The 24,651-nt window shown below is 41.1% G+C and overlaps 1 protein-coding gene across 2 annotated transcripts in view; it reads left to right on the top strand.

Annotated features, from left to right (window-relative positions):
- The first annotated feature begins 6,721 nt into the window (after positions 1 to 6,721).
- The window catches only part of PHACTR1 (phosphatase and actin regulator 1), a 394,372-nt gene continuing 376,442 nt past the window's right edge, over positions 6,722 to 24,651 (top strand). For both annotated transcript variants that reach the window (XM_061592136.1, XM_061592151.1), the window contains exon 1: positions 6,722 to 6,941. In XM_061592136.1, coding sequence (XP_061448120.1) covers positions 6,830 to 6,941 — 112 coding nt within the window. In that variant the 5' untranslated portion in view covers positions 6,722 to 6,829. The remainder of the gene's footprint in view (positions 6,942 to 24,651) is intronic.

Below are 24,651 nucleotides of genomic sequence, written 5' to 3' on the forward strand. Positions count from 1 at the left end.
AGAGTAAAAACAACAGAAGGTGACCATGATCACCCCAAACAAGGGCAAACTTAAAATGTACAGGAAATAATAATGTACAATCATAGTGTGAGATCAGGTACTTATTCAGACATAGTATGAAGAAATATTTATATAAACATGACTGTCAAAGATGTTTATTATTTACACAGGTGTAGAGATATTTATAGTACACTCCTATACATGTTTACTCAGAAACAAGTCCCAATGTATTCAATGGGGCTTACTCAAACAGGGAAGCACGCACAGAATTGCAACCTTAAGTGATAAGGAACTTCATTCACCCAATCCAGAATTCAGAATCATGCCACTTTAAGCTGTTTTGCAACTGTCTTATACTTGTTTTATGGTTATTGGATTTTAAATGGATTTTTTTCTTGTTGTCAGCTGACTTGGTTTCCAGTCAGCAACCCTACCTCACAGAGTTGTTGGAAAGACTCCATATACACACTCACTGGAGATGTAAAAATACATATACATATAATAGTTTATTATCAAAACCAGTTGGTCATCGCAGAACATTAAAAAAAATTAAAATCAAATCAATATTAGTTTCCTACCAAATAAAAGCAGTGACACCTAAGTAAGCCATGCCTAATTGCTTTAAAAATAGGATTGGAGAGGGAGAGAAAGATTTACAACATAAACATAACCCTTTGCTATGTTCACTCAGAAGTCCCATTGATTTACTGCAGAATCCTAACCACATCTACTCAAAAATAAGTCCTCTTGAATTCATTGGGGTTTATTCCCGGTATGTGGGATTAGCATTGCGGGTTTATTCCCAGAAAAGTGAGTATAGGATTAAAGCTTCATGTTGGGAAGGTTTTCAAAACAAGCTATGAGTTAGACAAATAAACTGCCCTATTCAACAGCCCAGGAAAATTTAAACTTGTTTGACTCCTCGTAATTAGAAAGTATAACACATTGTAATGGCATCATAAGCTGCATGTACACATCTTTTAAATTTGTGTTCCAAAAATATTTGAAAGATAAATATTTTAAAGATAAAATGTACAATAAGCTATTTTTGCAAGTAATTTAAAAAACTCTGCATGTACACTTATTATAATCATAACTGAAATTGTTTACAGTAAACAATTGGCTACCAAGGTCCTGCTGTGATTTTTTGTTCTACATCTCGACCTGCACACATAGAGTAAGGGACTTTTATTACTGCTGAAAGCTATAATCTTACACAGTTTATGAGATTTTCAGACAAGCAGTTTTCTGACCTTGAAATGGGTTCTAACTATTGCCTGGAGATAAACAAATCCCTTGTCAATCACAACTCTGACTTCACTTATTGGCTACAAACCTGAAAGGGCAGGGTTAGAGCAAACAACTAGGAGCTCATTCAACAGAAGTTTTGGGGGATGCGGCTGATGTTTGGTGTATGTCTCTTGAACCAGACCACAAAGAAAGTTAATTTAAAAAAAAATGAAAACGGAGACTCCAGAGATTAGGGTGAGTCACCTGGAGACCCTGAGAGGACCCAAAAAAATCCAGAGTTTCCGGGTGAAAACCAGAGACCTGGCAACCCTACTAGTCTGTGAAATTATACTTTCCACAGAGTTATAATCTGCTAAATTGGCTAGATCTTCATAAGTTTGCTCAACAAATGTAGTGCTCTGTCAGGATCTGTCCCCATCCAATGTGTTTATTCTGGAAGAGTCTCCTCCCTGCCAAAATGTTCATATGGATCATTCACATTTTATCTTCTGTGAGTTCCACCTCATTTCATATATTTGATACATCAATTACATATTCTTAATACTTTGAATAAAATACTGTGTACATGCCAGACACAAAATAAGGCAATGGACTGCAGTTTTATTTTTTCCCCTAACTTACAGATAAAGGTCAGCATCCAATTCAGCCTACCATTTACATGCATGTATAGTGGATCATTGATTTAAATTTGAGGAGAGAAAGGGGAGGATCTATTTGTTTTGTGTTCCAGCAACCTCAGAATGTTCAGACAGATATTTATTATATTAAAGGGACTTGTACGTTAACAACCTGATTTACAGTGCAATTATGTATATATAGTTGAACTTAATAGGGATTACTTCTGAATACATATGCACAGGGTGGCACTGTCATTCATTCACCATTATGTAGAAAACTTGAGTAAGGGAAGGAAGAACTCACAGAAGAAAATGACAGCAAATTAAAATGCAAATGCAGGTGATTACTTAGTGAGTTCTGTTTCAGTCATTTTTTTAAATAAACCCTCTCAATTAACATTAGTAACCCAATTAAAATCAGTTAATAGGTATCCCTCAGAGAACTGCCTGTTCAAGAAGCCTGGGTGCCCCCCCCCAAAAAAAAACTCTGAGAGGGTTTTTAATGCAAAGATATGCACATTTCCTTTGGGGTGTTGCCAGGTAGATGACATCTCTTTCAACTACAGACATCAAACACAGATTCTTCTTGATACTCTTGAAGCCAAACAGTAGAAGGTTTTTTGTTTGTAGATACACAAGTCAAGATAAAGTATGCAAAACCTTCTTTAAACTGGCATTCTTGATGAAAATATTTGGCTGTGCCAGAAATCATAAGAGTAAATGCATTGTAATTCTAATTATGAAGAATTGCCATTCCCCATGCTTGAAAAAATGAAAAACAAAGTCCTTTTGCAAAAACCCTGAAAGTTTCCTCAACATACAGCTAGTGAGGTATAAAACCCTCTAACATTATTGTTTTTGAAAAACCCAACTTGTCTTACTTGCATGAGCCGTCTTTATTGGAATGCAGTAAGGGATCGGGTAGTGATGTGATCTCTGGCGGCCTGCCTTATTATCGCAGAGGACTGAGAAGGCAGAAGGGCTGCTGACTGCCATTGGCTTTGCTGCTTAGAGAGAACAGGAAAACCAGAAGAGCCCAGGGAAGGAGGAGGTTGAGATCAGAGAAAGCAGCAAGCGAAAGAAGGCACCGAGAGAAGCAAGGAAATGAGGTCTGGAAGGGGGAGAATGAAGAGGAGAAATCTGATGAAAGGGGAGAGGAGGAGAAAAAGAGAGGGAATGGGCAGAGAGGAGAGGTGGACAAGACAAAGAGCTCCAGAGACAAGGAATCCACGCATTGCGCATTGATTTGAAATAATAACGAATAAATGTCATATACTCAAAACATCCATTTGCTAGTGGCTAAACTAGCAACTGTTCTGACTAAAACATTTGTTTTGTTTTGTTTTACTGTTCTAAGTTTCACTATATCTGCAGTAATGTTTGCCCCAATATATCTATGCATGGTAATAAATGCTCATATTACATTCATCTTGCCGTGTATTCTTCTTGGAAATTGGTTTTGGAGTCTGCAGGCTTGTATGTTCATTGTATCCCACCTCTCTGTTGTTGCTCTAAGTCAGCCTTTCCCAACTGGTGTGCCTCTAGATGTTGTTGGACCACAACTCCCATCAGCCTCAGCCAGCATTGCCAATGGTCAGGAAAGATGGGAGTTGTGGTCCAACAACATCTGGAGGCACACTGGTTGGGAAAGGCTGCTCTAAGTGATAGATGCAAGTGATAGACTATTTGTGTGGCTGAAAGCTGTGTCTAGCAGCACCCATTCATTGAAGGGAAGCAAGAATCTACCTGGTGGTGAGAGTGGCCTACTTCGGGTATAATCTGACAACTATGCAAATGTTAGCTTCCCAAGGGAATAGCAACTACCCCAAGTATACACTCCCAAAACGTAAGAGTAACAGTAGTTTCACACAATGACCAATGACCCCAAATAAAGGATGTGTACCCCCATCCACAGGCATCAAAAGGCATATCCATCCAGTTCTGTGGGCTCTGGATGCACGCTGTAATATGGACAAGACTATATATTCAGTTGCACATCTGTGGCTGCATCACCTGCATCTGCAGAAACCAGTTTCTCTGTAAGAATCTCTTATGCTGTACTGGGGCATTTGTATGGGGGGAAACTGGTGAAATAAGACCAAAATCATAATCAGATTTAGATTTAATTTACTATTTAACTGATCACAGTGACTTCACTGGGGGAACTGTAGGAAGTTTCTAACCCTAACCCTTTCCTGAATAAGGCTAATTACACAGATGTTGGTGCAAAGTTTGGTTTCAACCAGGGATGAATTAAACATTATTATACATATTTCATATCATGTTGGTTGCTCAGGCATCATAGTGAAGGAGCAATTGTCTTATTCCAAAATATAGGAAACCATGAGGAACACAGAAAGATGCCTTACAATGAGTCATACCCTTGGTCCATCTAACTAAATATGGTTTACACCAAGTGTGGGGAAACTTTCAGATGTTGCTGAACTACAACTCCCATCATCCCTGGCCATTGGCCATGCTTGCTAGGGTGATGGGAGTTGTAGTGCAGCAAAAGCTGGAGAGCCAAAGGTTCCCCACTTCTGGTCTTTGCCAACTGGCAGTGGCTGTAAAGGATTTCAGAGGTGTTTCTCAGTCCTGTCTGGAGATGCCAGGAACTGGAACCTGAGACCTTCTGCATGCAGAGCATGTGCTCTTCAATGGAGTGATGGCCCTTCCCCTCCCCTAAACAGAATATGTGGACTACAGGGTGGTGGTTGGCTGAAACAAAACTGAAGCAAAGAGCAGAGAATACCCGCATGTCAGGTCTTGTGAAACCCCATGCACAGCATTCTTCAAGACCTAAAAAGCCAGGTGCACGGATGATCAGCTGACGATTGGGGTTTGCAAAGCCCAGTGCACAGTGCTTTGCAGGCTCCCTGCAAACTCCCTTTCACCTGAGCCCCATACCAGAAGTCATATATGATGTCAGATGTAGAGCCATTGGGCATGGCCAAAATGGTCGTGGGCCAAATGGAGCAGTCTGGTGGGCTTAATGTGGCCTGTGGGCCAGAGCTTCCCCACCACTGACCTATAGTGATCCTTCTTCTCCATAGAGTTTTGTTAAAGGTACATTTAATGTACAAGTTCAGAGAATATGGTCAATATAAGCTTAACTGCTTGATAAGGGTCAATCATTTGCGTTTTGGGTGGTCTACATTGCTGGTCAGAATCTTGGAACCATTCTCACTGTCCCATTGTCCCTGCCCCGAAGAGTTTTTCTGACAGCAAGGGCCGCTAACCTGTGGCCTTCCAGTCTGGCCAATGATCAGGAATGAGGGCAGTTATTGCCAGCAACATCTGGAGGGCCACAGGCTACCACCCTTGTCTTATAGCAGAAACTCTATGTTCCAGGGATTACACAATGGAATTGAAACACTGAACTATGGCCAGGCAAGATGAAACCCTACAATGATAGAAAGTGGCAATTGCGGTAGAGTAATGCAGAAAGAGACACACATAGAGAGAGGACAAAGGTTTTGCAATAATAATTTGAGTTTATTATTTTAAGGTGACCCAACGCTCTTTGTTGCTGCTGCTGCAACATACTAACTCTTCTAAAAAGCATAGTGTAGTGCAGGGGTGGGGAACCTTTGACCCTCCAGATCTTACTGAATTACAGCTCCCATCATCCCTAGCCATAGACCATCCTTGCTGGAAATGATGGGATTTGCAGTTCAGCAACATCTAGAGAACCAAAGGTTCCCCACCCCTGGCGCAGCGGCAAAGAGACTGGCCAGTGAACTAAGGAGACCCCTTTTAAAAGATCACCTGATCCACAAATTCATTAGGTGGCCTCGGGCAAGCCAAGCAACTATCTCACAGCCTTGGTGCCCACACACATTACACAGTTTGGGAGTAAGGGTGCTAGTTGACCATACAGGATCATGGAAAATGTATATAAAATACTCTGAACATTCTAAAGTAGCCTTCCCCAACTTTGTGCCCTTGAGATGTTTTGGACTACAATTCTCATCAGCCCCAGCCAGCATAGCTGTGGGAGTTGTAATCCAAAACATCTGGAGGGCACTAGGTTGCAGAAGACTGCTCTGAAGCACTATATAAATGCTAAGTAATATTGTAAGCCCACGTTAGCTGTTCTGAGCTCTTTGAGTGGGATAAAAAAATGTGAGAAACTGATAACCATGCAGAGATAATATAAAAACACAATTTTGAAATAGAGTGTCTTATCCTTAACTAGTTTTATGAGATGTACTTCATTTTTTAAAGGGATGTCCTCGCCTTATCCTTATTTTTTTAAGGGCACATCTACTAATATGTGGTGCACTGTGTGCTACCAGCGACTGTATGAAGAGCTCATGGCTGTGCATAACCAGCTCCCTAGCATTGTTCGATACCATGCCTCCTAAGTGTTCAGCATTAAAAAAAGATAGTTTGGTACCTGTATTTCATTGCCATCTCTGAACAGCCCCGGCATTCCCACCTGCTTCCTCCGCTGGGATATTTGCCTAGGAAACACTAAGCATCACTCACACGCTGCAATACAACAAAGCTCGCTAAACCCTGATCGGCAAGTCTGCTGGGCTTGAGGCGGTCCAGACCTCTAAGAGCCACTATTCACGGTTGTATCGATGGCTTGAACGAGGAAAGCCGGGCTTAAGGCTTTGTTAGGCTCTGCAGGGTGCCACGTGGGGACTTTCTTGCTCTGCCCCCGGGGCGACAAGGAGAGGGGTGGCAGGACAGGATTTCCAGAGCAACTCCAGTCCACAGATCCTTAACGGGTTTTCATTTTCTCTTTCTCCCCTTTCCTCCCTCCCTCCGTCCCTCCCTCCCTCTCTTCTGCCTCTCTCTCTCTCTCTCTGTGCCCCTGCTCCTTTCTCTCTCTTTCCCCCTCCCCCTCCCGATGCTTGTGCGCCCTCCTCCTCCTCCTCTTTTCCACCCCTCTCTCTCCTCTTCCTCCTTCATCAGCTCGCCGGGCGACCCTGCTCACTGTACCCACATTAATGGCGGCATCTTCTGAGGAGGACATAGATCGGAGACCCATCAGGAGAGTCCGGTCCAAGAGTGACACCCCTTACCTAGCGGAGGCCAGGATCTCCTTCAACCTCGAGGCAGGTGAGTGGCGCCCACCCGCAAAGCAAATCCCGTCTTCGCCCTCCCTTTGGAATCCGGAGGCTGGTGCTGCTGTTGCGCGCACGCACGCACACACACACACACACACTCTTTGTGTTTGCCGGGTGCATAAGGAGGGGTCGCGGGGGTCGCTGCAGGAATGTGACTCCCTGGCATGCCCTGGCTGTCACCCTGGCTTTCCTCTCCCCTCGCCCAAGACGCTGGTGCAGTACGCACAGAGCTTAAAACAGGGGAGGAGGCGGGCGAGGGGATTCCTCAGTAGACTTGTTTGGGTGACAGCGCTGGATTCCCTGTCTGGAACTGGAGGCGAGGCGTGGCACGGAATTGTGATCTCAAAGTTGGGCATGTGCGAAGAGAGAGCCGCTCCTCTAGCCATACCTGCCAGCTCTAGCGCTGTGAGACCTGGAGGCATATAGCCTTTCCCTCTTCCGCTAGGCATCTCCAGTTCCCCACACATTGCCGCCTTTTGGCTTCTCTTCAGCCTCCTCCTCCTCACAAGACCTCCAACTCCACCCCTTTCCCACTCCTCCTGCATTGCCTCTTCTCTAAAGCTCTGCATTCCCTTTCAGTGCCACCTGCTCGCTTTCAGATGTGCTTCTCCCTTCTCTCCCCCCCCCAAACTAGGGCGACAAAACCTGTAGCCCTTCTTGGGACTCCCAAGTTCCATCAGCCTCAGCCAGCATGGCCAATGGGCAGGGAGGATGGGAGTGGGTGTCTCAGAACATCTGGAGGGTGGCAGCTTCCCCAGCCCTGTCTTAAACTGTGGTTGCATTTTCTATCCACTCTTCCCATTTCTTCCTTCCATGGTCCTTCTTCTTGGCCCCGTTTCCTTTCCCTGCTCAAGCTGTCATTCCCTCAGTGCCTACCTCTCCTCTGTGCAGTCCCTTGTAGGGTTGCCACATTCCCCTCCTTCCACCCCCCCCATAGGCTCCACTCCAGTTTTTAACAGAAGCGTGACATGCCAAAATCATGCCAGAGTGAAGATGAGTAGTGGGGAGGGGAGAAGTTTCACATGCTGCTTTCCAGGCTGCTATGGAAGGCCCAAGAACAAAGCCAGCAAAAATGGGGCAATCTTATTATTTTTGTCCAATGAGCCATGCCTCTTTCTACTTTCAGATAACACTCCTCATTCTCCAGCCATTTCCCTCCCCCAAGTATCCTTCTGTCCACTGTTCTGTGCCTTCCATAGTTACCTGAACATCACATTTCTCGTTAATGCACTTCAAGTTCTGCTGTCTCATCAGGAGCACACCCCATATTTCTGCCTTATATGTGACCTTACATGCGGGTCTTTCCAGCCCTTTGGTCCAGAACTGCCTTCCCAACGCCTCTATAATCCTGACTTCTGAAGCTTTCTTCTTCTGAATCTCCACTTTGCCTTTTAATGCTGTACTGTTCCCTTCAATGCACCTTTTCCTCCTGCAACCTGCTCTTTACCTGCTTCTGAAGGATGAGAGGAGGAAGGGGACCATGTGGTTTGCACACTCTACTCCAGTTCCCTCCACTGGAGTGAAAATCCAAAGGTGTCTTCGACATACACAAAAAACTCAGCTGCTCAACTGTGACCTCTTGAGCTGCTTCAAGAGATCATAGTTAAGACTTACCAAAACCTAACATCCCTACAAGATTGTGTTGCACAGTTCCCCCACCACCACTTCAGTGATTCCTGTTAACTAAATATGTGGAGGCTGTTGGGTAAGCGAATATACTTGAAACTGTTGTTAATTTTGTTGGAACACCCTGTCTCTCAGCATACTAAAAGATTGTTTGGGGTGAGGTTAGTGATCTTGCAGTTTTCTCCCTATTTTTGAAACTTGGGTGCATTTCTTCATGGCCACCCACTGTGACCTTGCTGTCACTTTGCACCTAGTAAGATGTAAAGTGCAAACTGTGTATATTCATCAATTAGCTGATTGTTTGGGAGACATGTCATTAATTCTTTTCTGGTCATCAAGTAGGATACATGTGTGTGTGATATTTAGCTGTTAGAGGAATAATTATTATGGAACCAGAAGGTCATGCCAAATGGTGTTGTTGTTTTTAATGTGTGTGTGTGTGTGTGTGTGTGTGTGTGAGTGTGACTGAAGATAGAACAATTAGAGGCTGAAGTGTATGGAATAGCATGATGGAGGGTCTGGGATATCACTGAAAGAAGATTGTGAATGGCTAAGTCTACAGTGGACAATATTGTCACATATAGCTATGTCGTGCTATTAGAAACAGATTACAGTGTCATTATAAACAGCTGAGAGGTAGGCACCTTCAAGTCACTTGATGCCTTCATCATTTAACCTTGCAGTTCCTTCTCTGTCAAGACTGAGAGGTTCATATAGGATGCTCCCACCTTTTAATCCCTAAGCAAAAGTGGCAAGGATGCTTAGTCTAGCTGTTACCTCTTCTTCCCACTATTAACATATGTATCTAAAGGAAAGGCGTGGCTTTCCCCCCTACTAAATACTATACTTTCTCTCATTGGACTCATTCAAAGAAATATCTCTTTATGGGAGTGTAAACACTCAGCAGAGTGCTGGAAGATGTTTTCATTAATCCATCTGCCGTTTGATACTTTGAATGTAAAAAAATATGGTGCAAATTGGTTGCTAAGCAATGTTTACGTTAATGAGAAAAAAGCCTTTGTAGTAGGCATTTAACACTGTTTTTTTTTAAAAGGAACAACATAAAGAATAAAGCAAAGGCCCTTCAATATAAGGACCAACGTTCAATTAAGAAAGTTACTCTAACTACATGAGTAGAGACTTTGATCCAGAAAATGCTAAGCTATAAGAATACACCCTTTGCATTGTTTTTGGATTAATTCATTTTTTTTAAACTAACAATCCATATTGGTAATATAGAGGCTGTCATTCTAAATTGCACAAGTTATTTGCATTATTTTAAAAGAGGGAATACTGAAATATCTGATTACCTGAAACAAAGGATTATTTATACACATAATGCTTTTCTTAAGATGTAATAGTCACATGTTTGCAGAATGTAAATAGAATGCCTTTATGTGCTGTGCTTCAACAGAACAAGTCCTTTTAGGTGTCCTCTTTGACATCTTATTGCTGTTTACATCAGTAGCTTCAGAACAGTATTCTAAGACAAAATGTTACAGTGTGAAGTTTCCTGTTTAGTGTTTCAATCAATTAGCATGCTCTCCTGCAGGATGCTCCATTCCATTTCCCTCCCACCTGATTTTCCATCCTCCCCCCCCAAGTAAAATCAGTCAGTGTTCCTATAGCCACTGAACACACTCAGCCCTCATTGGATTGTTTTTGGGATTCCCTTAAGTCCCCCCCCCCTAAAGATTTTTGTGTTTTGGCAAACCTCAGAATCCCTCCAAACTTGCTGACATCTCTCACTGCATTGGATTGTGCTGTTTTGACTACATAAACAATGGCACTCACCTCTAAGCAACAGAAATAGGAGGAATTGTAGAGAAAATGCAAAACTAATATGAGCTTCAGGCGCTGTTCATTCAGATGTGGTGCTGAACAGGATGTCTTATCAGCCAATGAAAGAAACAGATAGTTTGCAACAAGGAATTGTTTTAAGGAACTGCATGTATGTGCTGCAGATTCATCTATGCCTGCCCATAAATGTGTATAAATGTATCTGGAAAGATAAAATAATGCCATTCGATTTTCAGTTCAGCAGTGCAGTCGGAGCTAAAACATTTCTCGAGGCACTGGAAGCATCCTCTACCTTGCTTCTCACTTAATGCATTTATGATTACAACTCCTGCTGCTCAACTGCTGCTTGCATTGCAGTTTTGCCTGCCAGCTGGTACTTCCACTCTTCTTTGATCTGGTCATTGTTTTGTCCTAAGACAGCAGCTGCGACAAGCGGTATCAAGGTAGAGCTTTTGCTTATATTTGTATTTGTTAGGCTGTCCAACAATAAGGCCCATACGCAGATACACACTACCATTCTTTGCAAAAGAAATGGCTGAGAGCCAACAGTTTTGTTTACCTCTTTGAGCTGTAAGTTATAATTATGCTATTACTGCTGCTATCTATGTTGCCAAACAGTCGAGAGGCTGCACATACAGAGCCAATTATGCAGTTTGGGAATAGCAAGGATTTGCTCTGTTTCTCTAAAGCAATTAAATAAGAAAGCCTTTAGCTGCCCTTCTAATCAGATTAAATTAATTATTTGCTTCTCTGTTTTGCATTGTTTCATTAGATTTCAATAAAATAAGAGGTTTTTTAAATATTGGCTTGTATATCTTGGTTTCATATATACTCTGTGTGCCATTGGCATTTTGGTGTCATGTGAGTTTAGAATTCTTGCAAATTCCACAAACTCTTTTCTGTCCTTTTTGCATTTCTGAAGGTGGTGGGGGATTGAATACCTTTCCAAATGAAATGGGGCCATCTTTCTGCAAATCATATTCACTTCTTCATACTGTTTACTTTACCTTACCAATAAACCATACCATATATGTGTTCAGAAAAAAAATAGCTTCATGTGTTAGAATTTCTGCAACAATGTATAGCTACACACACACACACACACACACACATTACTGCTTTGTTTACAGTAATGGCAAATAGGGCATAATTCATTGGTACAAGTACCACTGAAATAAATGAGAACTCCATAAGAACAGAGCAGGAGACCTTCCTAGTTTATTGTGCCCTAAATGTGCAAGCCATTGCAGAAGGGTATATTGCAATGGATGTGACTGCAGAAAATACAGATGGGTTATGGCATATGATACTTTTAAAACTTAATGCATAAAAAGGACTGCATTGTCAAAAGTAACTCAGGATTGATGGCTCTATCTTTCAATAATTCTCATTCATTCAAGTATTTTAAATAGCTTTCTTCATAGGCACATTCATGGCACTAGTTGTGTTTAGACGTTTAAGCCAAGGACCATGTTTTCTCACCATGGTAAGACTCGACATGGCTTACTGTGCATGAGCCATTCATACCTGCTTTGCTCCTCCCTGATCATGCTTGGGAGAAACAAACCATGATCTCTGGCTTTAGTGTTATATCCAAACCAGACTTTATAGTTTGTTTGTTTCATTCAAAACATGACTGATAAGCCAAGAACAAACCATGGCTTAGCATGGCTTGCTTCTCCCATGGTGATCAGAGAGGAGCAAAGTGAATGCAGTCATGTGTATCATATGCATGTGTTTACATTTGTGTCCCATCATGGAACTCAAGGTGGCATACATGTAGTTACCAGCAGTCACTCATCCAGAAACTTATCAGATCCATACCTGTTTAGCTTCAGCAAGATGGTGGCCTCATGTGCCTTCAAACCATACCCTGGCTTGCCATGATGTGTGCTCACAGCTAAAATCTATTAGGAAAGTTTAGCTCCAGGCACATAATGCCTGCATCTGAATGTCTTAGGGGGTATACCATACCTCTGGTTCGGATTTTTTAGAGTCCCAGTGGGCTGCATCCAGCCATAATCATGCTCATGACCCACTGAAATCATTGGGATTTAAGAAGCTCATGATTAACCTAAGTCCATTGATTCCAGATCTATCCAAGTGCCCTTTCTTCCTGACCAGATGCCCTTGGGATTATTAGACTACAACTCCCAGCAGCCTCAGCCAGCATGGCTAATGGTCAGGGATAATGGGAACTGTAGTTCAAAATGTCTGCAGGTCACTGGGTTGGGGAAATTAACCTAAATCTATAGTATTGGGAGTACAAAGCATACCCAGAAGACTCCACATCAGTGAGAACTGGGCAAAAACATTCTATACATTGCTAGAATTATTTAGCCCACTCTCTGACATAGTAGTATATTTTTTATAAAATCTTGGATGTGAAATCATGATTCCTTCCTGTAATCAGTGAAATCAAGACTTCAGTTCCTGAAAGAGATCTGACGAGAGTAACACATGCCTTAGTTACATCCCGGTTGGATTACTGCAACACACTCTACGTGGGGCTGCCTTTGAAGACAGTTCGAAGGCTTAAATTGGTTCAACGTGCAGCAGTGAGAATGTTGACGGGAGCAGGCCTTCGAGCCCATACAACGCCTTTGTTACAACAACTCCACTGGCTGCTGCTTCGCTTCCGGACTCAATTCAAAGTGCTGGTGTTAACCTTTAAAGCCCTACATGGCTTGGGCCCTGTCTATTTGTCTGACCGGTTGTCTCGTTATGAACCCTCCTGTTCTTTGAGGTCCTCGGAAGAAATACTTCTTATGATCCCTCCAGTCTCACAAGTTCACTTGTCAGGAACCAGAAATAGGGCGTTCTCGGTTATAGCTCCTAGTCTCTGGAATGCTTTACCAATTGAGGTTCGGTTGGCTCCTTCACTTGCGGCATTCCGCTGTCAGGTGAAGACGTTCCTTTTTCGGGTTGCGTTTAACTATATGTAGAATAGGAATTTTAATAAATCATGGTAACGAGTATATAATTATTGTATTTTTTAACTGTATTCGATCTATGTAGATTTGGTATCTTATTGTTTTATTCTTTTTTATGTACTGGTTTTAGGTTGTTCGTCGCTCTGAGTTTCTGGGGAAAAAATAGAGCGGGCTAGAAATATTTTAAATAAAATAAATAAAGAGAGCAATAGGTTGTGACACTCTCCTCCTGAGGTCATGTAGTTAATGGAGGATGCACAAATCCACACAAATAGACATTCTAAAATTGAGTATTGCGCAGTTGTTATATCGAGAATGAATGGTTCCATTCCCTTTTCCTGTGCCATCAGATTCTGTATTTGGCTCCAAAAGGGCAGGCAGAGTGGGGTGAGCCAGAGGGAGTGTTTCATATTCATCTCAAAGATGCAACAGTATGAGTAACAGCAGGAAAGAGCAGTTACTACAGCTCCATTCTATAGTAGCTCAGGAACATAAAGCTGATTTTAGCTGTGTGCTTGTTGCAAAACCATCACAGACACACAAGATTGTTCAAGTGTTGCTGCTGGCTCCGGAAGCACCCGGAAATGGAAACCCAGTAATGGCAAATGTACAGCGCGATACATGTTGCCTTAAAGTAAGTTCCACTGTGTTCAGTGAGGGTTATCCCTCTCCCTGGTAGGTGTGTTAAGGATTGCAATCCTATACATTAGAATTGCAATCCTCTGAATATCTAATTCTTTTAGAGGTGATTTTCTTTTCCTCTTTCATAGATAACAGGTAGCTCTGTAGTAGCATCAGTGCCTCTGTTCAGCGAAGGCAGCTCTTTATACTCTGCCAACAGACGTCAAGGGATGTCACATGTAAAATTACTTTGTATGGCATGGCTATTGCAGCTGGAGCAAATGTACTGGAATAAACATTGGATTTCAGCCATTATGTATGTTCTGTGCCAGCTAATGGTCTCCAGCAAGCTGAAGACGTTCAGGCAATCCACATGCCAGGATAATGCTCGGATTTTCCAAACTTAGTTAAAGACCTTGCACAGTGTCCGTTTGAGCTTGTTTTGTTTTGATGCAGAATGCTTACAATTTGGAAATTGTGGTAAAATAGCTTATCTAGTTTAATGTATTTCAAGAGCCCCAATCTTTATCATTGTCATCAGGATGGGGGTAAATGTAGCTAGATAGTTGTCACTTAAATGGAAGTGCTGAGAATCTTGCATTCAATGGGCTTTGCAGTAAGTGCATATAGGATTGCAGCATAAATAACTAAAGTCAGTTATTCTTTCCCTCAGACACTTAACTCTGACTCTCATCCTCCAATCAGTTCCTTTACAGTGATGTCATGACTGCTTCAAGAGAATGATCCAAGAGGGTCATTGAAGCCTGCAAGGTTATGTTGGAGGAAATCATTTAAAGGTGACAGCCAAAATTACTTAGGTGGGGTTTCCCAACTTTCATGTCATCCCAAGACGGCAATTACTAGTAATGGGGTTTTGGATAGAGCTTGGCTGGAGTATACTATATTGCAGGGTAGTCTCAAGGTGGGCTTTTTATTTTTCTCTATACAGTGCAAAAAGTCTCATGGTCTTGAACCATCTTATTTTTGTCTTTTGAACAAATCAGAACTTTTTACCACTGCAGGGTGACTTTCCCTAGTCTCTTTGTTGTAGGTGTGAACATGAAATAAGATCATACATTCAGTTCATGTTGGGGTTGTAGGGTAGCACAAGTGCAGCAAACTTTTTTGAGGTTTGAACCCTTGTTCATGGTCTCACTGATGGTCTCTCACCTAGTTTTTTATTTATGACAACCTATAATGTATATCATGATTCATAGTATTCTTCCATTACATCAGGCCTGCATGATTTGTCACCCAGTAAGCTGAACTTAGTCCAGCTAGGGTTCATGATGCTTGGATTGCTTTGCAGTCCCTAAACAGGCAACAAAAACAGTTTATTGAGTCCCTTGCCATATTTGGCAGTTTGGCAGCTTTTGTCTTGGTGGGTCACGAATATTTCAGGTCTGTGTTGGGGGTATGGAAAAATCATGCATCATTGCAATTGGTTGGACTTTAAGGCTGAACTCTTGTGCAAAGCTACTTGGGAGTAAGTTCTATTAAATTCATTGGAATTTATTTCTGAGTAAACAGTTGGGGCATATATCCCTTCCAGATGTGTGGTTCTCTGAGGGCCAGTTTTCACTTTATATTATGGACCTGGGAGTGGACAAAATATGCAAACTTCATATCAAGTGGAAGGGAGAGTACATGTACAATATGGCACCTGTCTCTTTAAAATACTTAGAAGCACGGACCTGATTCTTTCCTGATCACTGCTTCCAAGGGTGCTGCCAGGCTAATACTAATTGTGGGTAGGATCTAACACATACCAGCAAATTCAGGTTGCACAATTAACATTTATTTGGAAGTCTTGTACAACAAACCTGCTTCCCCCAAAGATCAGACTTTTTGCAGTAAGGAAAGTGACGGGAAAATGCACTGGAAAGTGTGGGATAAAACTTGCTTGACACATAAAGGGTTATGTGTGTATGCTTTGCATGTGCCTTTTGTATTGGGATAGCCATGTTTGGGTAGAAAATGTAAATTAAAAATTGGCCCGGAGTCCAGAGTCCTAATAGCATGACCAGTTATGCAATACCCATGAGGAATGTTGTCTAACTGTATCCCAAGATAGAGAGACTACGTGTAACGAGAACTTTCCCATTGTTAGCTATGAGAGGTGAAATTTCCCTGTTCACATGGAAGGCAACCCACATGCATTAGAGGTGTAGACTCTTAGGATTCCAGCTTGTGGTTCTCTATCAGAGAACATTATCGGATAAAGAATGATGTATTTTGTAATACTTGTAAATAGTTGACTAGTCACTGAAGGAAATCTCTCTTTAAAATGAGGCTGTAAACAAGCTTTTGAGATGGTTCACCTTTATGATAAAATAGAAGAAACCCTCAGTTTCACTGTTTCTTTTGCTATGAATATGCATGATTGAAGAATTTTGCATGCAAGTTATCTAAGCTGAGGAAAATGTCCCTTTTCTGTGTTAACAACATTAGCTTTAAGTTGATTTCTCCTCGTAAACATTTAAATATCTGTGAAATCAATTTTATTACCATAGTTTAAAAGATTTCTCCCACATACACACCTCACATTGTCAGCTGCAATTCTTTTCACTCCTAGCTGTGTCTATAGAAATCAGCTAGATTCCTTGCATATGAATGGACATGTTCTACTCCCTGCATATAGTTCTTCCCTCAGGTGGATTTACTTTGGGTATCATAGTTGCTGGAATATAAGTAATGAAGGTAAGAGTAAAGAATCAGTAACCCTATTCCAAGGCTTTCTTTCCCATTTACCATTTCAGTGTAATCTGTTTTGGAATGGAATAACAGAATAATTTTATTTTATGGCTTCATCAGAATTTTAATGACAAGCAAATTTAATGACTGTTTGAGGAAACCCATTTGAAACCTAAATTGACTTAGGTTTGGACACAATTGCCTCTCCCAAGCTATATTAATTTCATTTGGATTACTGAATGTGCAAAATTGCAGAATGAGGCATTTGTTTCCCATTTTCTATAATAATCAGCAGTGCTGACATATGATGTCATAGACGTGCCTATGATGTAGAAAACACAATGTATGGTATAAATATAACCCACCAGGTTAATTGTGGGATTGCTATTATGCATAATTAATAATGCAATGCAAATGTTGTTGGACAGACAGATGTTTGCTCTGTAAGGCTTCCACATAGCCATTCCCATAGTTGCCTGTGGCAAATAAGAATTGCCTTTGGGCAACCAGGCAGAGACATTTGCAACTGTTGGTTCTTTGGGGCCACATATGACTGCTATAGATAAATGTGGGTAGGTGGTCTTGTTAACTTTTGTGGGTTTATTTGTTAGTACTTCATAATACTTTTTGGAAAAAAAGCTAATACATAGTAACTAATACTTAGTTTAAAAAAACACAGATGAGCTATTAAGATGATTCAAATACTATGTCACCCTGGCAAATTCTCATTGCATTGAACAGAAGAGGACTGAAAAATAGCTCTCCCATTTATTTTATAACAATAAACATGACACTCAAAGTACCAATACATCTTAGCAGGGCTAAAAATAAAGGCAACATTTGTCTTAATAGAGCAGGGAAATATTGATTCACTTAGAAATAAACAGTATTCGTCATGTGTGGTCCAATCTTGAGAGGTGCTGTGTGCCTTTCAATTCATGCTGACTGATGCAGACTGGGATTACACACACACACATGCATGCAGACAGACAGACAGACAGACAGACAGACAGACAGACAGACAGACAGACAGACAGACACACACACACACACACACACACACACACACACACACACACACACACACACACAGAGCGCAGAACCTTTCTGAGAAAACATTTCCAGTAAATAGGTGGCTTAAAATGGGAATGGGGAACTGTGTTGAAAATAAATGTGGTTACTTCTGTTAATTAAAAATCCATTCCCTACATTGCAGCTCTCTTTCTGCATGCACCCAATGTCTTGGCTCTGATTGCCTTTAAAAGTAATTAAATCTGAGAAAATATAATTTATACTTCTTAAATACAGAGGCACTTGCTCCAATTCATATAGGAAGCATGCATACATAAGAGCAGCCTAGCTGGGTGGGGAACTGAATAAACAAATTGGTGCTATCATATATGTGTGTGTGTGTGACTTTTAAAAAGTTGGAATCCTAAAGGTCAGTTGTCCAGGAGACGGATAACTGGGAGGAAAGATTAGATTAATTCTCTTCTGCCCCATTCTTTCTCCTTTGCCAGACATGGACATCTGATTTGTGAGATTTTGATTTTTCTTATAGGGCTACATGCACATGACATCATGCACTCTTTTGGATTGCAACCTGATTTTACAGAACACACAACCAGATATACCACATCAAACAAATGGTCATTCAGAAATGGCCGCACCTCCTGCTGTCCTTGGGCAGCTGCCAGGGCTTCAGTACACTGGCAGGATCTGACACTGACACTTGCCCCACCCACCTACCCCTTCATAAAAATGCCCAGGCCCATGCTCTAAACAATGCCAGGTGTCTGGGTCTAGCTGTCATTTTAATTCCCCATAATCCCCCGTATACCTCTGAAGAATTGCAGGAAATTTAAATGGTGGCTAGACCCAGCCATCTGGTGCTGCTCTGCCTGCAACAACCCACCATCAGCACTAGGGCTCACTGTCACCAAGAGTAGGCCCACCAGACAGCACGATGCCCTGGTCTCCTCAAACCTAGAATTGGCCCTGGAGGTCATCCTGTGCTGCTTTGAGTGTGCACACTAGTTCTCTTTGGAGGGCAAAGCCAACACAGAATTGAACCCACCCCACCCCACCAGTTAGCTGATGTCAACCACCCAGTGGAGTGTCGTCAGCTGAGTGACAGGGGCATCATTTTAGGGAATTGGGTTTGTGGGCCAGATTGGACCCCCTGGTGAGCCAAGGTTAGCCCTCATGGCCAGACAAACCCCACCCCTGACCTCCAGGATCAGAAACACGATGCCTCTGCATACCAATGTTCTTATTTGCTTTACGACACTTTGAATCTTGAACCAGGGCATTTGGCATCCAATCCCAACCTTTTAAATTCTGTACCACCAGGACACATCCTAGCGAAAACTCCTTGCCTCCAGGTATTCAGTGACTACAGGTGCTTAATAAATTCATCATTGATGTGGGAATGTTGAGGATAATTATAATAGTAACAATGATCATTATTCCACAGATGGTATCTTGAAACAAGTAAAAGGGGCATTTCACCCTTACACCTTTACTTTGTGTACTAGAAGGGAACATACAGGCCTAAATGATCACTTTGTTAAAAGGCCATATAATATGTAAGGGCTTCCCTGAATCCAATTAAGGCTTCATACTTGCCTGCAATTACTGTTGTTTCATTGGCTTCGGGGGGGGGGGGTTAGGAGCCTAACTGCGTGAAGAGATTGCCTGCAGGAGTGATGGCTTCTAATCTCTGCTTTCAGCCTCTTCTGCATTTGTGAGCCTAGGAAGGGAGGAAGGAACAGTGACCAGATTGAATTTAATAAGAACAGTGTTTCACTTCTTCTTAAAGCAATCTAGTATGTTCGTTCAATTGTAAATCATTTTCATTTTGTCGTATCACCCATAATTATGCTCTAGTGAATAATCACAGGTGAACCACTAGAATTTTGATAAATGTGTGTGGCAGATGCTTCCTATCCAATTGTAAGGTTCCAACTCTGCCAAATTTGCATGTTATCACTCTGATATCATTCAAATGGAAGAAGCCCAGCACAGGTGTTCCACACATTGTAATTTCTCTAAATCCTATGCCAGTTTTCTTTTTCTTTTTTTTATCATTAATTTTTATTCAAATTTTCAAAGACAAAAAACAAAACAAAACAAAAATAATTAAACAGTAAAATAAAATGTTGACTTCCGATTTGTCGCAGATCAGTTATAGGTCTACAATATATAACAATCCTGTCTCTTAAATTATATTATAAAATCACTTTCCTCCAGTAGTTATCTTAATTAATCATCAAATCTCATAAACATTACTTTATTCTTTCCACAAAAAGTCAAAGAGAGGTTTCAATTCTTTGAGAAATATATCTATCAATTTTTCTCCAAATAAGCATGTCGATTAATCCATCTCATTCAAATCTATTAGGTCCAATAATTTCAATAGCCATTCTTCCATTATCAATGTTAATTCCATCTTCCATCTTCAATAATCCTGTTAAATCCAGTAATTTCAGTAGCCCTTCTTTCATTATCAGTATCCCATAATAATCTTGTTGTCATAGCCATAGTCCAAATAAACATATCGATTAATCCATCTCATCAGATCTGTTAGGTCCAATAATTTCAATAGCCATTCTTCCATTATCAATATTAATTCCATCTTCCATCTTCAATAGTCCTGTTAAGTCCAGTAATTTCAGTATCCATTCTTCCATTATCAGTATCCCACAATAATCTTGCTGTCGTAGCCATAGTCATATAATAAGAGTCTGATGGGAATTTCCTTTATCACAAATATTTCCTTGCCATCAATTCTGAATATGTTGCTGAAATATTGTTGTAAAGACATATCTCTGTTCTTCTTTTTTACAAAATGCACTGGCTCATCTGTTGAGAGTTTTTCCATTGTCACATATCTGTAGTTAATTCCATAGATTTTTTCTATGTCAAGCTCCATCACATCATTCCAGTCCAGAAAATTATCCAAGACATTGATAACTTTATCTCTAATATCTTCATTAATTTCTTCAGAGACAACGTTGAATTCCAAACAGTAAACTTTGTTTCTAATATCCATAAACTCCAGATCTTTTTCCAATTCCACATTTGTTCCAATCTCCAGGGCTTGTATCTTCCCTTTAATTTTTCTTTTCTCTGATCTCATCAATCTCCTCTCTCACAAGATCCCCTGTTTCTTTAAGCTCCTGCGTCATTTTGCTCAATTCAATTTTCATCTCCTTTCTACCCTGTCTCAGGGTTTGTTTCATTATCTCAATCTCATCCATTATTTTCTGAAACATAATTACTTCCAGAGTCTCAGCCACTTTCTTGATTGCCATTCTTAAAACCACGAAGAAAAAAAAAACCACTTCTTATTTCAGCAACAATTGGGTTAATATTCCAGGCTTGATGACATCACAGTGTAGACAGAACAGCCTGCCTTATCTCTTATATGTTCAGGAATACAAAACAAATTTAGTTCCCAGCATCAAAACAGTTAGTGGCGTCATGAACAAGCAGATTCGTCAAAATGAAATAGACCAGAAAGAAAATAGTCCCAGACATATAATATTCCAAAGTTCATAACTCAAATTTATTTATTTATTTTTCCTCCTCGGAATAGAAATCCCTCTTCCGTTTGTATCTTTAGAATGCACTTCCAGGACAGCTTTTTGCAATAAAAACAAAGATAAGCTTTTTCAATTTCTTTCCTCCTTAATTTCGTGAATAAAAGAGAAGAGTTATAACTCACCCAGAAATTCTTTATAGCTGATTCATTGACAAATCTCTTTTTGCTGCAACAATTTAAATCAAGTGAAAAAAAAATAGAAAGAAGGATGCTTGCCTGTTAAAGTCCGTTTTTCTTTGAAGAAAAGATAAACGTGTTGCATTAATCAGTTAGAGCTTGTTTGGAAGTCCGTCCGGCATTGCTGGCTGAACCTTCTCTCATAAATTAATGAAATCCAGTCCTCCCAACAAAAACAGGCTTTTGTGGTTAATCTCTATGTTTCTCCCTGTCCGGGAGAAAATCTTTACCAGTCAAAAAGAACGTTCTGACTGATTTTAAAACTGAAAAAGCTTCTTCTGAGATGAGACCTCGTCTCAGAAAGCAGGCACAAGCGAAGTCACCCTTCCCGGAAGTCTAAATCCTATGCCAGTTTTCTTGTACTGTAGTAAATTTCTTATCAGAACCCTTTAGGAATGCTGTGGATAAAGCAAACATATTTTTCTTTTTGCGCACTTGAAGACTGGGCTGCTAATATCACAGTGTTTCACTTTGTGTTATTTCTTACAGTTTCACACTTCATTTTGCCATAGATAAGAGAACATGGAAAGAGCACTGAATGTATTTTAACACCCTAAAATAAAACGAAGAGGGAAAGCTATAATTAAAAGGCAACCACAGAAATATTCATATTTGCTTTAATTAAAGTCTGAGACCAAGAACAACGAATGTCACTGGCAACTGAATGCTAGGGCTTTTTAGGATTGAGCATTAACCAATACTAGACCCTAACCCACCATTTGAGAATGACTAGTGTTAAAGAAAAAAAATCCGCATGTGATCAGAGGCCAGTCTGGCACTGTATGAAGCTGCTGATTCTATTGCCCTGTAAGATAGCCTTCCCCTGACCTGGTGCCCTCTGGACTACAATTGCCATCAGCCCCAGTCTGTGGTGGCTAGAGTAGATGGGAGTTGTCATCCAAAACATTTGGAATACACCAGTCTGGGAAAGTCTGCTCCAAGGTATGAAGAAAGCTTCAATATATATTAGTGTTTGGGGCCATTCTGCAGATGAAATGTTGGAAAACATTTTCTCTCTTTTTCATTTACCATAACTAAATACATGTTGCTCTTGGGGAAAAACCTAAGGGTCTCTTCACACATTACCTTTTCACAGAATACACAGAAAAATATATAGTATGAGTGCGATGACACGGTATTTGCAAAATTTCATCACTCATTGAGTTGAGTGTAGGGTTTTTCCTTTGTAAAATGTGGCTCCTATGAACCTACAGGAAGGGAGATCTGATGTAGAGACTGACCCATCAGTTAATGCTGCTCCTGCCAGTGGAATCACAACACACTTAGGAGGTGCTGGTAGGTGGATGTGTCAGCAGCTTGAGGAGAGCTAAATGGATGTACGCAATATTGGCTTGAAAGGGTTGTTTTGTTTTGTGGCGAGTGAAATATTTGAAAGCTGTGTGGCTAAGTAAGCTAAGAGCTGGTGGACATGTTAGGGTTTGGATATGGACTGCAGCTCAGTGGTAGAGCATGAGCTGTTGCAGCAGAAAGTCCTCGGTTCAGCCCCTTGCATCTCCACTTAAACAAGGCCCGAGTTGCGGGCGATGGGAAACGAAGGCCTCTGGCTGAGACCTGGAGAGTCACTGCCAGGCAGAATAGACAATATGTAGAGAATAGACGGACAACTAATCTGACCTGGTTGAAAGCAACTCCTTTGTTCCTGTTGCCCTGTCATAATTTTGACCCAACAATATTGTTTCTATGGGGTTTAGTTCTGAGTATTGGTTGTCAGCTTGCTTTACAAGTCCGTGGCACATAAGCTACCGATCTTTCAAGACATACAGTATTTGCTTAGCTTTCCTAGTCCCACCCCACTCTCGAATCTTATTTGAAAAAGGGTTTCATACAGTTCGTTATGGGATGATTAAAGGAAGGCTCTCAGTAAATGTTGTAATCATGGCAGAAAATATTGCTCAAGGAATAAACGGGGGGAAATGCAGTGAATTCAGCAACAGCAGGAGGGATCCGATAATATTTTAGTGAAGGGTGTGGATCTCTACCCCACAGTGTTAGGTTCTTAAATGCAGTCTTGCTTCAATAAATTGCAGAGGAACCCATTTCTTTTTGTTCCCTCCCTCCCTCTACAAAGATGATTCAGATTTTAAGGATTTCCTCAGTGGTGGCTACCCATTTGTGGAATGCTGTCCCCAGGAAGGCATGCCTGGTGCCATCACTATCTATATCTAGGCGCCAGGTAAAAACGTTTTGATTCACCCAGGCCATTGGAGCTTTATTTTCTGCATATTTTTAGTGGGGTGGGAATGAGTTGGATTTTGCTGTTTTATGCATAGCATCGTGAGTATTTTAGGTTATTTTATCTTTGACAGTGGTGTATTTGTCCAGGGTCTCAAGGGGTCTTAGACCCCTTACTTTTTTGGGAGCAGGGTCCCTATGTCTCCAGCATCCTAGGAGCCAATCAGCATGAAAGGGGAGTGTGTTAACCACTGAGAAGAGTCTTCTAACAAGCTTCCTTGCCTTTTCCTGCTGATTGGAGCCAATCAGAGTGAAAGGAGATGAGTCGGCCGCTGAAAAGACTCTTTTCAGTAGCTACCACTCTCCTCTTTTGTGCTTATTGGCTCCTAGGGACATCTGTTGTTGTGGGAGGAGGCATTAACAAGAATATTATTCTCAACCCAGCAGCAAAAAAAGAGGGAGGGGCGTGGCTATGACTATCATGAAGGGACCCTGCACTTCTGAATTTGCCACTACGCTACTGATCTTTGTTTTTATATCTATTTTTAATCTTTGTAAACTGCTCTGAGTTCATTTTTTGGAAAAAAGGATACAGTAAATATCATTGTTAACAACAACAATAACATCAACCAATGCACTACGGCGTTGCCTATGCTTATTGTCAAACGGATCCTGGTGGCTGCAGTGGATCAGATGCTTTTTATAATCTTTACGGCTTTGGGTGGAATTTCAGCCACGGTCTTAAAGTGAATTAAGTGCAGAAGTCTCGCATTAAGACACTGCATCAGCCAGCAGTCGTGAAGAAGCATAGCTGGATGGTAGTTCTCCAGCAGAGGCCCAAGGCAGAAGAACTTTTAGTTTTCAATTAAACTGTAAAACTGTCATGATCCCAGAAAGCCTAGTTGGCACTCCTGTGTCCTCCTGATACCAGGGAATGCCAGTTATTGTTACATGGAAGTATAATATTGTGGAATGTCAAACTGTCTTTCTAAAATAAAGTAAGAATAATGATATTTGGAAAAGTAAAGAGACTGTGATTTTTTTTCTCCTGG

Source organism: Rhineura floridana, chromosome 1 (assembly GCF_030035675.1).
Source record: "Rhineura floridana isolate rRhiFlo1 chromosome 1, rRhiFlo1.hap2, whole genome shotgun sequence".
NCBI classification, from domain to species: domain Eukaryota; kingdom Metazoa; phylum Chordata; class Lepidosauria; order Squamata; family Rhineuridae; genus Rhineura; species Rhineura floridana.